This window comes from Temnothorax curvispinosus, unplaced genomic scaffold, assembly GCF_003070985.1.
Source record: "Temnothorax curvispinosus isolate PA1 unplaced genomic scaffold, ASM307098v1 QBEX01001249.1, whole genome shotgun sequence".
Classification (NCBI taxonomy): domain Eukaryota; kingdom Metazoa; phylum Arthropoda; class Insecta; order Hymenoptera; family Formicidae; genus Temnothorax; species Temnothorax curvispinosus.
In genome coordinates, this window is record NW_020211029.1 from 122,539 (window position 1) to 146,978 (window position 24,440).

General features: G+C 39.1%; 1 protein-coding gene across 3 annotated transcripts in view; it reads right to left on the reverse strand.

Moving 5' to 3' along the window:
* Nucleotides 1–24,434, reverse strand: part of LOC112461695 (moesin/ezrin/radixin homolog 1) — a 32,371-nt gene extending 7,937 nt beyond the window's left edge. The window contains exons 1-3 of one of the 3 annotated variants that reach the window (XM_025027047.1): nt 24,247–24,434; nt 16,278–16,331; nt 12,053–12,232 (exon numbers count right to left, since the gene is read on the reverse strand). In XM_025027047.1, the coding sequence (XP_024882815.1) occupies nt 12,053–12,232; nt 16,278–16,289 (192 nt within the window). In that variant the 5' untranslated portion in view covers nt 16,290–16,331; nt 24,247–24,434. Of the gene's footprint in view, nt 1–1,818; nt 1,852–2,907; nt 2,932–12,052; nt 12,233–12,620; nt 12,853–16,277; nt 16,332–24,246 lie in introns of those variants that run through there. The other 2 variants (XM_025027041.1, XM_025027037.1) reach the window with 2 other exon arrangements.
* Nucleotides 24,435–24,440: the final 6 nt, after the last annotated feature.

Sequence of the window (24,440 nt, forward strand, 5' to 3'; positions counted from 1 at the left end):
GATATATTCGCGTTATACTGTCAACGTTATTATCAAAGAGTTTATCATAATTACGTAATGCGTGCGATATCAGTATTGTAGATACGATCGAAGTTGAGTATCTACCACCGCATTTCTTAAATACAGATAGTTCAAAAATCGTTCGTCACCGTATAAGAAAACGTGTGATTACGGTAGAATTACTCTAATTACCTTGATGAATACACATGTTTGGCAGTTATGCAAAAAGTAAAAAAACTGTTTATCTCAACTTTCATACAATTCTTATGCCAATAATTGAAAACATTATGCCGCTACGATAATATAATTACGTAATTGTGTGTTATTGTAAAAATAGAAAAAAATAACGTACGCTCTATTATATTAATAGAAATAAAGTCTTTGTAGTAATTGTTATTTAATAACAAAATTTTTATAAGATAACGGAATTTCCCATTACAGCTCGATAAATGCAATTGACAATCTGTCTAAGAACGAAGATAATGTTTTCGATTCATCGCGACACACAATCGCGTTTTGTTGTGTTACGTTAAAGACACTCAAAATGATAACTATCGCGAAAGTTATTGGAGCGCGAAAGTGTCTCGAGCAGCGATTTCATACGCGAGGAATGCATTTGCCTTAGTCACTCATTATTCATTCTCGCGGGAGTCTTATCCAGATGTACCGCCGAAAGAATTTGCGTCACGACGACGACGACAGTCTCGGCTCCGTCGAGTTTGTGCTCCTCGCATTTTACCGGAGCAACTTATCTGTGTATTAACGAGAAATAAAAAAAATGTTGCAACAGATAAGGAACCGCGGCGGCGTTCCTGGTAGCTATCGCAACGACAATTAACCACCATTTTTCCGCGATATCTCGAGCGTAATGTACGAGAATAGCATTGCGATGCGTAATTATGTAACGTATACCTGTACTACTGAAAATCAAATTAAGCAGAAAGGATTTGGTGACGCGAGACTCTTTATTCCGCTACGTCATCCTATCCTTTTTTTTACAGCAACTGCCAGACACATGTAATAAACCGTTCGCGATTCATATTATTTCATAAAGGTATGAGAAGCAAAAACATAGTTCGCGCGTACGTCACGTCTAGTAATATTGTTTCAAAAAACACACGTGAGATTATTAAATTATCTTGTGTCGAGACTTGCATGACATAAGATAATAAAATAAAAATAAAACAGTTATAATACATGAGAGATAATAAAATAATAATTCAAACAATTATTCCAATTATATCATCCTGCGATAAGTTAAGAGATAAATTATATCTTATAATGGCAAAACATGGCAAAAGACAAAGCAACTTTTGCTACTAAATAAATTGTAAAAATTTTCGATCAAATGTTTAAGCGATGTTTAATATGGTCCTATCGAATTTTGTCTTTTTGTGCAGTCAAAAAAGAAAAGACATTCTCATGTTATCTTCATTAAAATTTTAAAATAAATTTCGCTAATTTATATTATTTTTTGTGCTGTATATCTTGTATAATTGTATAATATATCGTTGCAAATAAACAAACAAATTTGAAACGCTTAGATGTATGCATCTCGTGGAGATAATAAAAGCAAAACGACACTTATCTCTCTGAAATGTGTGAATAAGTAAAGTGCTCTTATCTGAGTAAGAATTAATGGGAACTGCGAATTTATCGTCTAGTGATTAATTCGGCTAATATCAAACGCCAAGGACGAGAGTAAAAAGATCACCGATGACGTATTATCTCTATCTACTCAATTCGGGAATTCAAGTCTGGGTGCTGAGAACACATCGAAATAATATAAAAGGATCAGAAAACTCTTTGTGATCTTACGTGGCAGATTTTTCGAAGACCGCACGGAACCACCTGCAATTATTTACCAATATCACATATTGCCCTTACACTTAGGGTGTTATCGGTGCATCACATGCATTTAATCGAAAATATCGGTTTTCATGTTTAGTGTCACGAATAAATAAAACGAGATTACAAGCCGATAATACTAATATTTTATAAAATTAATATTATAAAACCGTATTTAAACAACCTACATAATTTATGACAATTAAAATTTCAAATAACTTTTCTTTACCAATGAGTAATAAAAAAGTGACGACTAATGTCCATTTTTACCAATGCCGATTAACTTTAATCTCGGTTTAACTTATTTTTTATCTCCTTCTAATTTTCAGAACTAAGAAAAAATAAAAAATAAATTAAACCGATATTAAAGTTACTTAATCTACGTTGGTAGAAATAAACATAAATAATTTTGACGCACGCAACAAGCGCGGCTTAACGTTACTTGCATATTTGTCGGACAAAAATAACAAAGAATAATTAGATTACGAAAAACTCGATGCATGCCTTTTTTGTACGCGAGGTACAGTTTCTCGCAAACAAACAGATCGTCAAAGTGGCATCCGCGTGCATTAGATGCGTTTCAAGGACGGCATTTAAAAAAAACCTACCAGTCACGATCATGATCATGATCATGATCATGATGTAACGGCATGGAATCGCCTTCTTATTTATCAAACAACATATGATTTGTTATCGCTACTTTTTCAGACAGAAGGTACGACAAATAGTTGACGCGACGTCTCGTTTGACGGCAAGTACAATCTCGCGTCTGTCTCATAACAAGACTACACAATTTATGAAAGAGTTATAAGAGTCATGGGGCAGTATTCATCAATCATCACGTTATTTATAGTCGTAGCTCCTGAATAAAAATTTCTTTATTTATACACATACTCGCTACAAAAAATTCTTATTCTTTATAAATGACTTTGAATACCCTGCACTTCCGGACTCGATACTAAATATATATTTCAGAAAAGGATGTTTCGTGTCGTCAAACGTGCATCGCGTTTCGTTGGCATGCAGCACAACACGTTGATCAAACTGTTCGCAACTTACCCTAGACAAGAACGAAAGTCCACTCTTCCAGTTGTTAGTATTGCGGTTGGCATGCGTTCAAAGAATAAAAATACAGTGATGTTAAAGTATTGCGGTATTAAAACCATTCTGTGCGTATCTCGGCCACGAGAGCGCGTCCTTGAAATTATCGGATCGGCATTTGCGAGGTATGTTGCAGATTTATGGTAAACCAGGTAAATAGGATGCCACCTGCCGTGTCGTACAATGACAATAATTTTAAGGACTGCCGTGGACGAGAGAAGGAATTTAACTCAAGTCAGCGGAAGAAAGTGTCACCAACGTAAATGCTAATTCTATATAATATAACGTCTTATGACATAAATAACTTGTGTTATTATTCTCCCTTTTGTGTGAGAGTATAAAACCACCGACAAATTGGAAAAAAATTCCACCTAACATTTAAAAAATTAATTTTTGTTACTTTTGTAGAGTGACAGAATTTGTAACTATTTTAATGGGACTACATGGGAATCATAATTCAGCTTTTTCTTAAGGACGTTCACCGGTCCTTATACTAAAAAAAATCGATTTTCTATATAGATTTTCTTGAATCTATGAATATACGTTAATTTAGGTGTGCTTTATGCGTGGTATAAATTTCAGTACCTCTTGCGGTATAAAAATAATAGAGATACTGAGCCTCAAAGTTTCAACTTTTATCAAATTTTAGTAATTAGTATAAGGACCGGTAAACGTCCTTAAGTGATAAATTTGCGTTAAAATTGTTTATCCGTATATCGTGAATAGAAAAATTCATGAAAATCGCTAATTATTAGAGCTCTCAGTTTTAAAAATATTTCTTTCTGACCGGATGACGGTCCTCCTAAATTTGCTAAATACCAAAAATAACGATGAGCTACCAGTTTTTAAATCTCTTGTGCTCATCGATAAATTAAGTATTGATAGGTCAATTGAGACGGATAACGACACATTTTTTTACATCATAGTTTAAATGTCATTTGCGTGCCTAACAAAACTAATTAATTACCAACATTATAAATATTTAATGTTAAAATTTAATTATTCAATTTTATATAAAATCCCAATCAAATGTCTGTTGAAATAAAGTTTAAAACTGAAAAAGACGTACGTTCTTTATTATTTTATATTCTTAAAACTTGATTTAAAAAAGCCTTGGGTACAATATTGAAGTCTATCTTTAATAGAGGAGTATTGTTTTTCTAACTTTTATAATCCATAAGTTTTATAACTATAACAGAATCAAAGAAACCTGATACAGTCCCATATATCTTTCCCGCGATATTCATATCACGAATATATTAACTTCCAAAGATCGCGATCAAAGTCGCAACGCATTTTGAATTTAAAATAAAGAACTGATTATCAGATTTTAGTATCTATTTTTATACCTCGATCAGTGCGATGCAATCCGGGTTTGCATGCGTGGCTCAATATGGCCTTTTACAGCATACGCGCGATAACGGAAATACGGCATGAGAGACGCGGAGAGACCGGGTCGGAATGACACGAGGAAAACGAGAATGTGCCGATCGCTAGAGATCCTGCCGCGTTTACATAACAGCCAGTCCACAGTCCGCGAGATGCGCACCTGCGTGAACCCGTGGTCTTTTTCGACTCGCAACCTGTTACGGAGATCAGGCACGATGATCAAGCATTCCCGCAGGATGTAGCCCAGTTATACGGAGTCCTTGAAACGACACGTCCGTCGCATACCTCGAGACGAGTTTTACGCGACGCCTTTTATCACACGCCATTACGACTGTTCTCTGACAGTGACACACTGGCGTGATAATGAAATGAGGCATTGCTGCAGTACGGCTTGACAAAAGCGCAGAGACGAGCAAAAAATGCTATTTTCACCGAATTTTGTCGGACAATAAAAAGAGATTTTTTTTAATTCTCTGTATTTATTTTATTACAAAAAGGAAGGTAATAATAAGCATTGTCGATCTATGCAAGATAAGGATACTTTGTATTTACTTAGGAAGTAATGCTTATTCTCGACTTATAACTGAGACCCTAATTTACTTCCGATGCCACATGCGAATATACTTTGCAATTTTTATTTTGCAACTGAAGAAGAATTGACTTGTCAATGACTTAATTCACCACGCTCTGCAGGCTAAATTGGTGGCGTTAAATCCACGCCTATGAAAAATATTACGACGCGTCGTGCTTCACGGTCACTACAACGAATTACGATTCAATTAGCGATAAATTTATCGCGCGCGTTAATTGCAAAACGCGCGCGCGTCCAAGTATAAATGGAAGCATTAGCCGTACCTCATAAGTTACTCATTATCGCGGAATTCCAGTCGTGTCAACCGTTCCAACTTTATCAAGGTGCCCGTGTTTTGAACACCGATAAAATTGCCATTTCGTGCCACGTATTAACAATATTACGGCAATGTATATCACCCAACTGAAGCTTTATTTGATGAATCAATACCGCACACTGAGAATAACGATTATTCGTGTAATTTGCAGACAACTTGCTTCCTGAAGAAAATAGGAATTATGATTCACTGTATAAATATTCAAGGATTACTGAAGCGAAACCATGTCTCATTTTGTTCCCGTCTATAATTAGTTAAAGAATATTTCTTGGATGTATTTCTGCAACTTTTAATCTTGAAAGAAAATAACTTAATCATTTTCTTTCCTTCCATCAGCACAGCATCGACGTATGCGTATTATTTTTCTTTAGCAGTTTGATTAGCGACGGTATTTTAGCGTAAGAAAATATTGAATTGGGCCTTAATGGAGAAAGAACGCGTACGACGTAATCTCAACAGGCATATAACGCTCGCAATTCACGCGAGAGCCGACCTCTGTTAAAAGGTTAATATGAATCCTAATTGGGAGAAAGTGACGCACCATTGGAAGGCTTAAGAGAAAAGTCTTACGCGGAATAATCAACGATTCCGCGTACGACAAATTAGTGCAACGCGCGAGTTTCTTAAAAGATACAACTTTAGAATGAGAAAACTGAGATGAAAGGACAAAACGAGAAGACAATGTTTCACTTAAGTAATCCTCGAGAGAACTTTAATATAAAAAAATATATTTTCAGAGATACGTTATATTTGTTATCATTTCCAGTCAATTTTTGCGAGAAAAAGGACTATCAACCCCTTGACATTTTCATTCGATGCCGTAACTCTTTTACTTCTCCGATCATAAACAACCAATGATGAAGCTCTTTGTGCTTTCCCGCGAAGCAATTCCTTAGGCGGCTCCTCATCGCGTGACTCATCAGACGGTATTTTCATACTTACAACTGACGTAACACGCTCGATTGGATCGTTTAATAAGCGACACGCGTATCAGACAATGCGCGCGGGGGTGGTCGTCGTCCGCGTTTCTCTTTCCCGTTTCTCTCTCTTTTATCGCAATCGCGACGCGATAACCGGTCCGTTTCTGCGAAGACCTGCGGCACCAACGTCCTCATTTTCTTTTTTTCCTTTTCTTGAACAATCTGTACACGCCTAACAAGTCTTGCGAAACGGCTGACTCGTCTGCGGATGCTATCTTTTTCCTCCCGAGATGAGAATGCCACGCAACGGAGTACACCGAAGAATACATCTTACGGAACATTCCAGATTCATCGCGTGTCATCTCATAGATTTCTCGAGGCTGCAGTGAATCTTCTTTAAGAAAAAGATAGAGATTGCGGATAAAAAATTTTTTCAAAAACTGAATTTCCCAAGATAAAAAACAAACATAAATAAAAATTTATTAATAAAAATTTATTAGATTTTAATTTTAACGGCTATTAGTCGAGCAGACTTATGTTGCAAGTTGAAAGATCGATGACCTATCTCGACATTTTCACCGAGGAAAACGTCGATTCCAAATTGCTCGAAGAATCCACGGGTGAAAGGTGGCCTCGCCAGGCCAACTCGAAGCGCCTTATTGGCCTTATATATCCCTCTGCACAAAGATGATTTTCCACCTCTGCGTACACATCCGTACCTGACCCCGCATAGTACTTTCTTCTGTAATTGATTTATTAATCTCCGATTCTTTGCGATATCCTTTTATTATGAAGAATTAATAATAAACAAGCAAAAATTAATAATTAAACAAATAAAAAGTAAATTAATAATAAATAAAAGATAAAGAATGTATTTCTTTTAAAAAATTCTTTATTTTTTATTTATTATTATTAGCTTATTTTTATTTAATTATTAATTTTTATTATTTTTTATTATTGTCTTTTTGAAATTTTGATTATCCTAAAGGCCGGTTTACACACGCAATGATTGGTGGCGCCAGGCAGCGCCAGTCGACTAACGCCAGTAAAAATGCAAGTGTAAACACTTGATGCAAACTGGCGCTAGTAATGTGGCGTTTACTGGCGGTTATTGACCAAAGCATATAACCTCAAAATTTAAGGTTATATGCTTGCTGTCATTTACTGTGTGTTTAATAAATGTTAAATATTTTCCATATTATACGCCAATCACTGTGTAAACACTTGTGAGTTTGCCAGTTGGTTCTGGCGCCAATGAATGCCAGTCAGTTGGCGCCACTAATCATTGCGTGTGTAAACCGGCCTTAAGATTTCTTTCACTATTGTCTTAATACATTTTTGTATTGTCATATACAAAAATGTTTCCCCTATATACTGACTGACCGACCATTACCTGTGGTCGTTATCCCTCAATTATGTCCGCAATTGCTCGCGTTAGGGCAAGTCTAGAGAACGAAAGGATCCTGACCCTTTCGGGATCTTACCAGGCCGTCGTCGAACTCATCGTCGTCCGTATCCGAGTCCGTATAACCTCGCAGCTTTCGAACTTTCTTTTTCACCTCCTTCTTCACCACCCTCGCTATCGCACTTTCCGGCTGCGTGCAATTGTTTCGTCATTAAGGGAAAATTTAATAAAAACGTGCGCTTGACGCCAGCTGGCTTATTATGCGGGGATGCGAGTGGAATAAACGAGCAAACTACATACTATGCAACGATACATATATAAACTACGTCGAAAAAATGAGTCACGGATTAATTGATGTATTACTACACAATAGTCGCTGCTATCTGTAATAACAGATAACATAATTGCATTATCTAATCAGCGGTGATGCTAAATTAATGTCTTTCGGAAATCAGATTATCGAAATTATCAAAAACGAATCTGCGGCGAGTCTCTGTAAATATGAAACACCTTGATCCCGCTACTTGTGACGTATATGACTCGCGAGTATTTTTAACGTTGAAATAAATTCTCAGAAAGTGAGAAGCTTCTCAGTGCGTGTAAAAAAAATAATGAAAAAAAAGATCTCTTAATGGTTGCGGCATAAACAGACTCGAGGACGTGATTGTGTTTACAAAGATTTTAATTACATTTAAATGTAAATTCTTAAATATCTGAGAAAGATCTTCTGTACATATCCAAAACTTATAAAGCGAAATTAACGAAGTTCCGCTTTCTCGCTTCAAGTACAAATCACATTAAACGGTTGTGGATATATCTCCCTCGTGTTAACACATTAACCCATATATTCTTTCCCATCTTTGTTCCCCAGCAGCTATTCACCTACGTTGGAATCTAGCTCTGATGTTTTATTTATTGCATGGAAGTGTGCTACCGTCGACGCATATCTAAGTACACGTTAAGGTTCAACGTACGAACAACGATGTTGCGTAAATAGCTATCGTGATTCACAAACGCGACAAATTCCGCGGAAAAACGACTCAAGATGCTTTCGTTTCTCTATACTTATTTCAATATAAAAATAAAGAATGGAGCAACTTTGACTTGCTTGATTTATTTCTACGTGATTCGCCGCAAGAAATAGAAATCTGAATTTACTATCTATAGCAGGGGCGAAACTACTGTTGTATATTTATGAAGACAGAAATGTAAACATTATTAAAAATGTATTCTGAAAATGCTTACGTCACTTAAAGGACCTCGTGGGATAATTTTATCGCATAATTAATCGAGACTAGGGTCAATTTACTTTAAATATCACGTTATACGTGACATTTAAATGAAGACGAACCGTAGAATAATTCTACGTGATAGACGCGACTGCTAAAACGAGACTGCTACGTGAGAACAGGCATTGCCACGCCAGCTGTTTTGCAGTGGCCTGGTACCACAAGCACGTGCCTGTATTCCAGCCACCGCAATTTTCACCTGGCGAGCACCTGTCGCGTCGGTTTTTCCCCGTTTTCCTGTTCGGAAGCATAGGTTCGAAAGTCTAGTCGCGCGAGAATCGCGCCCGACTCGAGGCAGAACGACGAGAAATCTGGATGTGGTTTTTGTCGACGAGATAACCACTGAAAAAAAAAAAGACAACCGACGAGACGAGCGACCAGTGGCGACTGTGTCAAGGTGAAGGAGCGTCGTCTCCGGCATTAACCGGTCGGTGAAAGCCGATGAAGAGTCTGGCTTGATCTACGAGTAACTGTACATGAACTCGAAAAATTGGAGTCGACTGATCGCGAACAGGTAGCAAAACCGGACATGCACAGTCGCTCGCCGAACGCCGGATGTTAATCCTTCGAGCGATATGAGAGCCAATTCATATATCTTTTAACAGAATGCGATCTTTAAAAATCGCCTAAATTCAACATTTATCAAATAATCTTAATAATGTTTAAGTTATACAAATTTATTATAAATTTTTAGATTTAATATAGATCTAACATACATCATGTAATCTAATATAGATTTATTATTAGATTTAATATAAATTATTTAATATAAAATTAACTTTAATAAACCTGTAGTAAAAAGAAATACAGAAGATATTTCAGATACATGAAGAAAATAAATTCAATAATTCGTCTTCCGAATATGCAGAAAGAAAACCCATCTGGAATTTATCTGTCTACAAATATTTAGAGGTTTGGAAAAAATAATAACGTAAAAGAGAAAAAAAGATTTTAAAAGTAAATTTTCGCGGAAGCATCGCGCGATTTTTCAATCGGCGATTTCTGACAGAAATGAGGAAAGTTTGCGAACTTCTCTGACGTCTTTGAAGACCAAGTCAGAAAAATCGCGCTCCTGGTCGTGATCAGGAAAAGAAGCGCAAAAACGTCGAACACGTGTCTCGCACTTGAAAAACGATGACATCAGCATTTGTCACCGACGAAGATCTAAGAAAAAGAACTCTTTTATCGCCGCTACGCGAATGGCGAGGCAAAAAATCTCGCCGCCGCTGATTCGTGCACGATGTCATGCCGATTGAACGAAACTTCCATCGGAGAAGGTATACAAGTTGGAGAGAAACTGGAAACAAGTTAAAAACACGGATAAAGAAAGAATATGATAAATAAAGAAAGAGAAGTGAATTGAAAATCTAAGAGAGGTGTTGAATCAAACGAGCGGATTAACGTAGGCATTCACCATCCCGGAAGACGTTAACGACCTCCCCAGTGAAATGCAACGTGACGACGTACGTAATTAAAAGATGTTAAGGGAATATAATCCTAGAAAGTCTCGACTGCCACGTCCCAACCGCGTCTAAGAACAGGTTTCGTGCGAATCGGCGCAATGTACTTCACGAACGGCCGCTATTTAGGATCCTTGCACACAACATCGACGGGATACCTGACTGCGTGCAATTCCTTAGGAAGTCGGCAATTACTTGGTACTTCACGCATTAATTCCATACACTTTATGTGCGCGTAAGCGTAAATCTGATGCACGGTCGATCGCGAAAAAACGCAAATTACACGCGCGAGATCGATAGTCTAATATGCCTAAACCGAATTCGACTATAATTGCATATACAAAAGAGAAGTTAACTCGATCGAGAATAATTTTTGGCGATTGAGTCTTAAAATCAAAATAATGGCAATCTTGAAAACGCGTTACAAACGAGTTTCTACGAACAATATTTATTTTCAAAGTATACTTTCTTGTTTCGTGGAACTTTCAGATACATGCTTGTTCCTTTCCGTGTACTTTTTTCACAGTTGAACAGTCTTTCTTTCTCAAACTGTCATTAATTGTCAACGTGATTATAAGTTGGGAAAGGAATGGAAAATGTGAAAGATTATTAGCTTAAACGCAATGTACATATATGCAAGCGAATAATTATTCGTTTACGTATTACGTTTTCTGCTCTAATGCGATTCCAACTATGGCTGCATTCCGATATTCCGATTTACTGTCAGCAACTGTCAGTACTGAAAATTTATAGTCTATGTATATGTGACGTACGATATACAAAAATATAGATTTTTAGTACTGACAGGGAATATCGGAATGCAGCCATAGTCTATATTTTTAATCTTATACACAGAAAAAAAGTGTTAAATCAAAACTTATATACTCAAATTAAAGCGTTTCATATGTACGCGACAATCTATTATCTTATAAAAATTTCAACTTTTTTTCTTGGTTGAACTATATAAATGACTTCAAGCAAGTTTTCTTTTAACTTTAATGCAATATAATCTCATTTCAGGATTTTCACATTCAGAATATTTTCAAATAAAGACTATTCTTTTTTTCTATTGTATACCTTGGGATATTTCCACAATGCAGGACTACAATTTTACAAAGCGGACGCTATTCTACGAGCGGTCAGGTGTCACCCGACTTGACAATTTGGAGCATCTCCATTTTCTTTCATTCCCGACAATGTACGCGTCGATACGCGCGGGTGGATCTCGCGTGTCACGCGACTATGATGGCACAGCCGTTACCACGGGGCTCAGTTTTCACTGCTATCAACACCGAAAATTGATCACGGTGGAATTTTGCTCGCAGCCGGGACCGCCAACGAACGCGAGCTTCTCGACCGATTTCAATCCTCATCTTAGCTTCTAAAAATGATTCGTACGATAGACCGGTGATCCTTGTTACGCAAATTATCGCTCCTACGAATTTGCATCTGAGGCAAAACGTAATTGTTTAAAATGCCATTCGTTAACATTGCCATAAAATTACAGTAGTATATCATTTTTCATGTTGATCTAAAAGTAATTTAATATCTACTAATTTTAATTGTATATTTAAACGTACGTTATCAACCTCGATACAAGTCCAAAGAAGCTCGCTTCTTGGAGTCTCCAGCTAGACGTCGGATGAGCTACGAGACGGGAAGATGAAATCCGGTTGGAGGGCGGTCGAGGAAGCAGGAAGCGTTACGGGACGAATACGTAAGTATATCCTACCTTCTTGTAGAGCTTGATCCAGGTAAGGTCGCCCTTGTTGTCGGTGTACTGGAGACCGAAGAACCACACCTCGCGCAGCCCGATCGTCTTGACGACCTGGTCGAACAGCTGCTTCCCCGTAGTTGTCTGCTGGATCGCAAACTCCAGCTCCGCGTCCATCGTCGTCACCCTCACGTTCATCTTCGCGGCGCAGCACATGCAAACAAAACGGACGCCGTCAGGTGGTGCGAGCGAAACGCGTCACCCGGTAGAAACGAGGACTCAACCGTCGCGTTATTACGAGGCTTCTTGTGTCGCTCCAGAAAAAAAATTAATTCATGTCATATTTTTACTTCCTACGTCAATTTGTGCTCCTTTATGTCTTTTCCTAAAAAATTTCCATTGTTTAAATAAAAATATTCTAATTCAACTGCATTGTATTTAGAAGACTTTCTGTATACAAGTATGAAATCTAAGCGAATCGCAAATTATTTCTCCGAAGGGAAGCCTGCGTTGCAATTCTGACATATCCATCGCGATATAGAGAATGAAATTCAAACTAGTCTCGCGCCAGTAACGGCCGGCTTACCATCTTGCCGCCGGCGACCATGTCTGCGAGACTCGTCGAACACCTTCACAGCGAGGAAAACCACCGATGAAAAAAAAAGTCGCGAGACTACGCGGCGAATACACACGGACTCGAGACGCCGAGAAACGCGACAGCGATTCGATAGACGCAAAATTAACGGATCGTGCTAACGAGCGTGCGCGATCGGCCTTCGAGCCGGTCTCCGGAGTCGCGGGGACAATGGGGCCCCGAACCACAAGTGCAACTGACGGGGGGCGCGGGGCGCGGCGCGTCTTTCCCCCCTCCTACACGCGGGGACCGGGGACGCGACGCGACGCGCAACGGTGCAACTCTTCTCCCGCTCTGAGAGCGCGCGCGGCGCCCGAACGCGGTCACGTGGGCCGAGCCGGTCGGTGGCGGCGGCGGCGCGGCGACCAATCGCGGCGCGCCGCGCGCGCTCCGGCGATAAGTACCGGGTGCCGCGGAAGGAAACGACCCCGCCTGGCTCCAACGTTTTTCGGAAACCGGCTGACGCCGCGCCGCCCGGCCAATTTGCGAGAACGCGCGACCGTTGCAACCGTTCTCTCCTCGCACGCGTGCGCGCGCGCACCCGCGCTGATTTAATTGCATAATTTTTCACTTTTGCCCCGAGACTTCCTGAGGACGCGGAAGTTTCTCTCCCCGCGCGCGCGTACGCGGGGGTCTCTACTTATCTCCGCGCGATGTCTAGACGCATACGTTGCTGGTAAAATGTAGAGCGTAGGCGAACGTAGGCTATTCGTATCGAATTAACGCAGGCAGTACGAACGAGCGAAGAATCCTGTTTCACTGAGGCTGACGTTATAATGTTGCTGGCGAGCGTTTCAGCGACGACGCCACGACGATAGCGCATAAACATAAGCATAAGAAAATTGATTGGTCCATGTACATGTGGATAAGGAAATAGATCAATCCGTTTCTTTATGCATATGCTTATGCACCTATGCAAGTTTGTCTGGATTTGACCTTAAAGCGGGGAACACAGATTTTTGCATAACGCATAATACTTTAAGCATAAGAAAACTGATTGGTCTATTTCCTTATGCACATGTATATGGACCAATCAATTTTTTTATGCTTACGCATTATGCGTTGTGCAGAAGTGTGTGCTCCCCGCTTTACGCAGCTTATAATACTGCTTATAAATTTTATTTGCAATAGATAACGAGAGACAGATCGACATCAAAGTCCGAGAGCGATCTCTTCACGGTCTGAGTTTCTCATCTGGGTCGCCCGATCGTCGCGAGTCACGTACAGTTTCATGAAAAACGGCGTTTTGGAAAAAAAAAAAAAAAAAGATTTTCTTCCTCGCAAAAAAAAAAGCGTAAAGTCCAGTGGCCTCCTTGAAACGAGCGAGCAGAGCACTCGTCGACCTCTCGGATGCGTTAAAGGCCGATGCCTTTCACGTTGCGACACAAGCGATATCACATTCCTTACGTCGCCGACCTACACGGCGCGATATGTCCGCGACCGCGCAATGAAGCGTGCAATGAATAGAAAAACGACCAAAAATTCTCTCATGTCCATTTCTATCACAATTACTACGTTTATGCGAGCGTTACTTCTGTAGGAACTTACGATAATTTACTCGTTTACGCGGAGTGAATTATCGTAAGTTACCACAAAACCCCGTTTACGCGGAGGAATTATCGTAACTACAGAAGTAACGCTCGCATAAACGTAATAATAGGAGATTAACTTTAATCTCGGTTTAACTCCTTATCTTTTCCTAATTCTTAGAACTAGAAAAAGATAAAAAAAGGGAGTTAAACCGAGATTAAAGTTAATCTATATTGTGGTAGAAATGGACACAAAAATCGAAAATTTTCGTTTGTTTTTCTATTCTATTTTCTAGTTCTTAGAAAAGGATAAAAAGTTTTTAGCCTCTTGTTGTGACCTCATATTCGTACAATGTATCCTAGTGTTCATTATGTTCTAATTTTGTTTTAATTTATAATGTGTCATCTTTCTTATTTTCATAAATTTTAATTTAGTACTGAAGAAGATTTAATGAAGTCGAAACGTCTACTTTATATCGATTCTAATTATGAATAAAGTTGTAATATAATATATTTTACTTATCTCTCGTATCGTTGGCCCAATATTCTTTCATATTGCTTTGCATAAAATGAGTCTAATATATTTAATAATTTGATAAAAAGTAAGTTAACTCGAGATTGAAGTTATAATCTGCATTGATAAAAACGGACATTAGATGCCGTCGTCGATGCCATTTTGCGCGTGATTTTTAAAGATGATTAAAATTAACTAAGCGTTTAGTCTTTTCCTTGACTCGAACTGTAAATCAGTTTCGCGTTATGCAACGCGGCCGCTTCGGTTTTATGCAAATGAGTATCGGTCTCTTGATAGACGATGCCTTCGCTCGTTTCGCGCAAACAACTGTACTGACAACTGTACAACTTTGAAAGAGCGAGAAGCGCGAAAAATAAAATGAGAAAGTAGCTTCTTCTTAAATCTGAAAAAAATAGACGTACTGCGCGACTTGGATGAACAAATGTCTTTTGTACGTACGCGTCGCGAATTACATAATGCAGTTACATAAAAAAGAAATTTAGTCGTGAATGGCAGACGAGTCACAACACGTCTGCATATGCATAATGGTTTTATTTTTTGCACCTGAGTATTCATTAAAAAGCCGATTATAACGATAGATACCTTGCGTAATGTCGACAAAAAAAAGAAAAAATACATCTTTAAAAGCGGCTGCACCTTCACGGCAAGGAAATGTGGCAGTTTCCGATCCATTATTCATCGGTCTGCTGTATCGAACGGAAAGATGCATATCTTCTTCCGTTTTATTCGAGTACAAAGTACTTACATGTCTATCTGGTGACCCGAGATCGGTCTAATCGCGACTTCGATGCAACAAGTACGACGTATCCGTTCGTGATTTACGGAGAAAAAAAACTACGATTATCTTCGGAGCGATTATCTTCCGTACAAAAAATTAAATTAACCGAAATTACGATTGGTAATCGTACTCACTTCTGCCGATTGCTCTCAAACAAATGGGCAAACGGAACCTCTCGAGACTGATCAGCTCCACTCTCTGCAGATCTCTTAATTTTAATACCAGAAAATGCTGTTAATTAGTTTATGATTTTTGTTTTCTTATTTCATGGAATCGATTAGATTATAGCTTCCGAGAAGTTCACATGTCGCCAGCATCGCGCGATGTGTGGCTGCGACAAGTTGCGCAAACAAGTCGGATACCTGTCTTCCCGCACAGAAATTATTGCAAAGTGAACGCGCGAACTTTTAGGTCGATGTGACGGCATTCCGCGAACGTGTGCAGATCGCGAATCGCGACTCGGAAATACATTCAGATTACGGATATCTTCCCGATATCTCGTCTTGGTATCTCGTACCTCGACGTTAATGTCTTCCACTTTGTATACTTCGTTTTCTTTTAATCTTTTCCATGCAGCAAAATATCAATTTATATCAATTATTAAAGCGAGAATTGTGCCTCAAGTTATTCTCTGTGTCGGAAATTAATTGTGGATGCAACCGCAGAACCGCAGTTTATTAAATTGCCTTCGTCTAAGATTATCCCCAAAATGTTTAATACCAATAAGACGATATACTGATTTAAAATATCTGAAGTGAGATACATACCGACTTCGGCATCGTGGCTGTTGTTTTCTTGTACTAAACAGCGGAACTATCCCTCTGAAACAGATATAAAGATTGCTGATTAAAATCTATTTATTTAAATAAAAATGCGTGATACGCTGAAATTTGCGAGGCGCATTGCAAATTCTTCGTATTCTAATTTCTTGTGTATATCGGCGGAGTCCTCGTGATTTTTAGAACGTGATTCAGAACGTCTCTTTATACCTTGTTAATGTCACACGACATGTTCAGACATGTTGGTAGATAATTACAGTATTTGATCGGTCGTTTAATTACAATGGACTCGATTCGTTCTTGAGATACTAAGTAAGATGTAAATGTAAATCGCGTGTGCTTCCAGAGTATCAAAGATCATTCCAAAGTATCAGACATAGACGTACATATAATTAATCAGGTGTAAACTAGACTTAAGAAAACTGAATGTTGACTTTATGTGAGGTAACGCGATTCAACAAGCGACGCACGTCAATCTTTGTCGATTGTGAATGTTATCAAGACACCGATAAGCTCTTAGAAGACGGATCATAGTTTCAATTTTCTAATTTTTAACGTCACGACTTTTAGATAAACGCCATATCTTACGGTATCCAACGGTAATTAAACTTTAAATCAAACTCAAAGCGAAGTCCATTCAACGCGAGATTAAAAACAGATAATTCCATCGAACGTTTTGTCATCGATTCTAGTAATCGACGATACCTGTTTTTCAAACATCGTGGTTCGTCACATGCTATTTTAAGTATATAAATCATAATAATAACTCGTCATAATAGTATTTCAAGTATATAAATCATAATAGTAAAGGTTCAAAATATAATAACGACGCTGATGTAAGCAATACAAAGATTGCGTAAGTTGTCCTTTCGCTTCGAATCTCTTAATTTAATGAGATAATTATATATGAAATTTTATGTATGTTTATATATAATATAAACGACCATTTTGCAATTCAAATCGTTTCGTGTGTCGATATCGGTACGTGTATTAATTAATTAAAGACAAAAAGAAAATAGAAAAACTAGTAAGATGAAGAAAAAAAATAAATTATATTATAAAATCGAAAACATCTTTTTACCAAGGACAAGACTAAGTATAATCTTTACTGACAACGTAATCAATTCGCGCAAGAGTTTTAACGTCACTATAACTACCGACGTTAAGTTTAATTAGCAGCGACGTTTTAAGTTATATATATATATAATGTAAAATTCGTCTGATTTCCAGAAGTAAACAAAAAAAGAAAAGAAAAATTGGTTTGAAATAAACTGGATATCGCTGGTCGCTTTAAGCAAATGAATAATATCACGCTTGTAGAATTGGCAGGTATAGCCATATGAAGTTGCATAAGCCTGTCGTTGCGTGCATGTTACGCATATGCAATACGGGCATTCAACTACCTGTTACTGCTCGTTGCTCTAATCCCCGCGAGCTTTTCCTATCTTTCGGTAAACTCTCGGTAATTCCCCCTTAATCCAGGATCCAGCGTCTGATGGCTCTTTCCAGCGCCAAATTCAAAGCTCCGACACACAAGCGGCCGTCGTCGGCGCGTCGGAAACGCAGGGTGGGGACAACGAGTTGTGATGCAAATCCGCGTGACCGACATCCGCCGCGGCCGAGGAGTGCCCGATCTGTCCCGTCGTCTAGCATTCCCCCTTTATCTAGGACCCGACCCAGCGTCCAGACGTTCGTTGAACCGCCGTTATCTTCCGCTTCTCGGCACTCGTCGGCGGAAAGACCGACGACGTAGAGAATGGGATATATCGATAACGACAACCGGAAGCGACGAATGGGCGAATAATTGTAGTAATTGAAAGAAATCCTCTCTCCTAATCAGTATTCCTTATCAACTCGATGAAAATATTGAAAACTCATTTTGATGATTATTATAAAGGTTATTATGCGATAGCGTAACGTATCAGCTCGTCGCTATTTAAGCGACAATTGACGAGCCGTCCTTACGAAATACCTTAATAAGCTACAATTGTATAACAGCTATTTATATATGAGTTCTATGATATGAAATGATACTCTGTTCGACCTTGCTGATACAAACGGTATGAAAAAAAAAAGAAAAGAAACCAAGCAGAGTGGGACCTCATACGATTCACAATCGCTCAAGCGTTACGTCTATTAAACGATTATTTGTATAACGCACTATGTCGTATCTCGAGCGTGGCCGGGCATTAGAAACACGCTATCGATTGTACTATACCAAGTTGCGTTATCAATATATCTTAATTAATCTCTAATGTTTGGCGCTCGTCGCAAATTGCGCAACTCTCGCGATAAAAGCGAATTCCAGGGTGATCGTGCCGGTATTAGGGCATCGCCGACGCCGGATACCGACCGTTTAATTATCATCCCGTGTTTACATTCGATGCAATCTTGACATTCGGCAAATAAAATACGGAATCACGCCGCGGCATTTAAACGCTTATCTCCATTTAGCGCCACTTAGCGCTGAGCTGTAACCAGCATTTATCATATACGAAATGTAATGGCTCGGCGCGTCGAAGATCTCGTAACGCGCCTCGGATCGCTGTTCGGAACCGACGTAAGATAACAATCGCGTGGGCGTTTCAATCGCTAAATGCGCGACAAAAATACGAGTCCTCGTACGGCTCTAAAACAACCTGATCATCCGTTTCGAGGCCGTTCACCGACAAGCTGTAATCCGCTGATTATTGATCGTCAATCGCATCGATCTTTTAACCTTATAATTAACTTTTAATTTGTCGTAATCTACGACGGAATATAGGAGGATGTAAAGTAAATATCTCTGAAATTAACACAATTATTAATTCCCGTTTGACGATTCGGAGAAACCTTCGAGAAAAGTAGCCGATTTTCATTAACAAATTAACAAATTTGCGCGACGATTTGTCGTAACGGATTGCCGCGTTTAAACCATAATTTACGCCGAATTCAATATACATGTAATTAATAGCCGACGTGACGAACATCCGGTCTCCTTCCCCAGAGAAGCACGACGATGATTTTTGCGGAACAAAGCCCGGAAACCGAGGTTCCCTCAGAGAAAAGTGCTGTATTCGATTCTCCCGTCTTTTAGAAGTACGATTTAATGTGCCATTAAGTTTCACCGATTCCCACAAAAAATACGAACCTGATTTAAAACTTTTTCAGTTTTAAAAACTGTAGGAATATTTTATGCGGACCGCATGTAAGGCTCTGTGCACAATAGAGCACATATTACAAATAAGAATAAATATTAAATAGGCTATATAAATATAGTAACATTCCTGTAATAAATATTAAATATTAGAATATGTAAATGTAGAAATATTCCTATTATTCGTTTCCATTGTACGTTACGTTTAATTATTATTTTTATTTCCGATACCTAATATTTAATATTTATTTTTATTCCTAATATGTGCTTCATTGTGCCTTATTATGCAGGGCCTAACATTATGATATACCTAATAACGAATTAAAAAATTAGAAACTTGCACATTGCTTCCTCACAATTTTTTTTCGTTCACGAAGCTCTTCTGAAGATAGATTGGCTTCCTCATAAAGGAATCTTTGTTAGCAAAAAAAAATGGTGAAAAAACAATGTGCAAGTTTCCAATTTGCACACTTTTTTCCAACTAAAAATTTAGAGATTATATTATAAAAATAGACAATATATCAAAAGACAATATAGCAATCATATCTATCCATTGAAGAATAGCTATTTCAAACTCCAACAGATATAAATGCATTTATGCGCACATACGACTAGCAATCACTTCATTTGCACTTGATATGTATACATTGTAAGACACACTACTGCTTGCCGTTTTGTAAAATTATTAAATTACCATGTTAACTTCCGATATCCATTCAATTAGCAGCGATTTTCTATTATGAAAAGATTTACTTCGCTAAGCGCAGAATGCAGGTAGTTGAGCTGAGTATTTTTTCTGTTGAGTTTTTCTATTTGTTATTTGATCTGAGCATACATTTTATTATATACTGCGTTTAACGCAGAATGCATTAGACATTACCACTTATCACTGCGCTCCGCGCAGAATGCATTTTCACAGTAATCACTGCGCTCAGCGCAGAATGCATTTTTACAGTACTACTGCGCTCGGCGCAGGATGCATTTTCACAGTACTACTGCGCCCAGTGCAGAATGCATTTTTACAGGAATCACTGCGCTCAGCGCAGAATGCATTTTCATAGTACTACTGCGCCCAGCGCAGAATGCATTTTCACAGGAATCACTGCGCTCGGCGCAGGATGCATTTTCACAGTACTACTGCGCCCAGTGCAGAATGCATTTTCACAGGAATCACTGCGCTTGGCGCAGAATGCATTTTCACAGTACTACTGCGCCCAGCGCAGAATGTATTTTTACAGTAATCACTGCGCTCTGCAAAGGATTTCTCAAAAAATTCAAAATTTTATAAAAAATGAACTCCACCGACTCTCGCTCAATTAAATAACAACTTAGCTTTAATAATACCCTACATTAAAAAAAATGAGTCTGATATCTCTAGACTTGCGAAAGTTAGAGCTACCACAATACTTCTAATACCACACGCGCGCGCGTACATACGAACATTCTTTAAAAATGTATTTTTCGACATTTTAAAACATTCTGAACACATTGACATTGAAAAAAAAATGTTCTCAAAAACAAAGCTTCCTCTATGAGCAAACAAAAAGCATAATTATATATTTAATATATAATTATACAATAATTTATATATTTATAATATATATTTAAATATTATTTAAATATACTGCGTCACGTTCTTAAATAATTGTCCGTCAGGGACGCCTGGATTTCCAACGTTTATGTTTTACGACGACTCGCAATGATTTAAGATTGACAGTGACTGAAATATCAACAGTTGTGCGGAAGGAAGCCGCACGGTCTACCACGATAATCTCTGTCGATTCTGTGTGTCCGAGAACGATAAACTATCCTATCCGTATGAAAGAGAGAAAAAGAGAGAAAGAGGACCGCGATGATTCAATTCCGCCACAGAACCATAAAATAACGGATGACATCACCACGAAAATATATTACACAAGGTCGAAACGCGCACTGACACTGCGGACCAATAAATATGAACATGTATGACGATCTAAAGACATCAATTCAAAACTGTCAGCTTGATAGATACCTTCGACGAAAGACATATAATTCATAATATTCATTAACACGTTCGATTCTTTTATTTTTACAAGTATAATCGGAAGGAATTTCACGTAACTAATTAACATCCCAAAATGATTGCGCGTACATCAACTTACTGTTAAAATATTAAAAGATAAAATTTAAATCAATATCTTGAGTTAAATAACATTTTTTATCTTTATCATGTGTGTCAAAATTTATTATTTTAACAAAAAAAAACAGTATTATTTTAACTCAATTGGTTTAGTTAAATTAACATTGTTTTAATTAAAGTAACGACATATATCGACACAGTGGCGACTTATAGGAATGGTTAAAAGTGACTGAAATTAAATATAATTTGACACTGACTACGTTTACACAGTGGCTTATAATTTGGTATTGCAACTATAGTATACTATTCGATCCAAAAGTTTTCTTCTTTTAAGCATAATAATCATTTAAATAAGAGTTCCTATTTAAACGATCATTATGATCAAAAGAAGAAAACTTTTGGATCAAATAGTATACAATAGTTTCAAAACTGGATTGACTATGAATTTAACAGTGTATGTCATCTGTCGAAAAGACTGATAAAAAATGCAGATAAATATTATAAATATTTTGCGTACAGAAAATATCTATATGAAGAATATCTTTGCACACGTGAAGAAAGCTCGGCGTTAATAAAGTTTTCAATTTATATCGGCGTGCCAAATTAATTATCTCCGTGCAGGAAGCGTACTTCGACACGGTATTTCGTATTCCGCTCGGGTCTTCTCTCCGACACTGAACCGTATTATTCGTGACGATCGCGATAGGCGTGAACGCGAGATGAGCGGCGACGGCGGCGGCGCGGCGGCCACGTTGAAACGCTACACGTGTGACGGGAATGAACGTCCAAGGATTTCTCAACGAGAAAGGCGCCGCGGGGCGCGCGAGCGAGCGTGCGCGAGGGGAGGGTACACCGTCGTGCAGGGATAACCTCTGTACGCTTCAGCGAGAGAGGTGATGAAGCCGTGTCGCGGGCACATGACGAGATGGGGTCCCGTCTAGGTCCCGTATCCGGGATGGATGGGAATCTCGAACCGACACAGCCGCCGCCGAACAGAACACACGACACCGGCTTCCCGTCCCCTTCCCTTCGCGTCGTAACGCGCATAACTCTCGACCAGAGGGGCAACGAAAGTGGAGAACGCGATTCGACGCGTTCGTCGAGTTGTCAACCGCGATTCCTTTCTAAATCCGTAGCTTCAGGTGTTTTATACAGGGTGTCGCTCACGCGAGTTACCTTAACGGGTCTCTTAGAGAAACTTCTTAGCGAAAACTGGGATACTTAAAATCAAGTTCGTTTGCCAATACGTAATTTAGATTTCTAATCTAAGATTGAAACTGAAAGTTTCACCGCTTGGGATTTTAATCAAATTTTAATTCTATTAAATATTTGGATTTTTAACAATAACATCGAAACGGAAGTTTCGTTATATAGTTAGCTCGAGATTAATTGAAGAATATATACTCGTTGATGTCGATTTGCCATTCTAAACAGTTCGCGGAAATTTGTCAAAATATTTACGCCCGAACACATCAAAATATTTATTTCAAATGTAACTGCGCTGGCGAGTTTGAGACACCCTATAGACGGAAAAGGAAAATATGCGGGTGCAACCGGATTAGTTGGTCGATTAATCAATTTATCATTCTATACCTTCATAAATTACTTCACATTCCTAGTCCCCTAATTTTTAATACAGCAAACAGAAATATAGTTAGACGCTTATCAACAATTGTTTTGTACGATCAATTTGCAATTTTCTATTTCTTCAATCGTGCTTTCTTCGATATGGAAGAAGAAACGTAGTCGTGGCTTGCTAACCGAGCGAATTTCGTCACGACGTCTGATTTATGTCCATTTCCACCAATGTAGATTCCAATTAATTTTAATCTCGGTTTAACTTACTTCTTATCTTTTTCTAATTCTTAAAACTAGAAAAAGATAAAAAATAAACTGGGATTAAAATCAATTTACAGTGGTGGTAGAAATGGACATTAATAATTTTTCGTCCTTTTACAAGTAAAATAATCAAGAGCGTGCATCACTGTTGATTATTCATCGATTAAATATCAGTGGATACTTATTATACGTACAAATATATGATCTACGAAGAATGAAGAATCGGCTAAATCACGAGGTGAGGCGAGACGAGGCGAGGCCGAATCGACGTCGGTAAAACGTGGCGCACGGGAAAGAAAGAAAATTAAGTTACACGCAGTAAGCTCAACCGAGACGTCGGTACGATCGAACCGGTTTTCCGGCGAAGCAACTTCGATTCCTCGTACCTTCCCGGTTCCCGGGGATATATCACGCACCGAACTCCAACGTGCACTGTGAAAGAAAGAGGTAAAAGAGGCGGCCTGGCTTCACGGCGACCGGCGCGGCGACGGCGGCGTCGTTACGAGGTCGACCCCGCGAAGTCGCCTCGGTTGACCGACTCCCGGCTGCGGCGGCTGCCCGTCACGCGTTTCTGAATCACGCGTGATTCGAGATCGCGGACGCCGCGCCGCGATCGAAGACGGATCGAACGATCGCGATCGTCTCGATCCGGGTAACCGACGTTACCGGCGACGATCGGCGACGACCCGCGCGCGCGCACGCGAGCGCCCGCGGCGCTCCAGCTCTGAATTCCCTTTTTTTTCTTCGCGATGGCGAGAGACAGCGAATCGGGGAATCGCGAATGTAGCCTTCTAGCGCGACGACATCGGCAACGGCGACGGCGACAGCGACGGCGACGTCGGCGACATCGACAGCGCGCTTACCTGATTCTGCTTGCACGCACCCGTGGTTCCCCGTGACACGTGTGCCGCACCACATCCACGACGATGGCCCGCCTGGCGCTCGCGCTCGCGCTACTAAACTCCCCGCGACAGCCGGCGAAACAGGAAATCGCACGATCCACACCCAAAAATCCCGTCACGTTCGGAAAATACTGACACCTCACTGATAATATGGC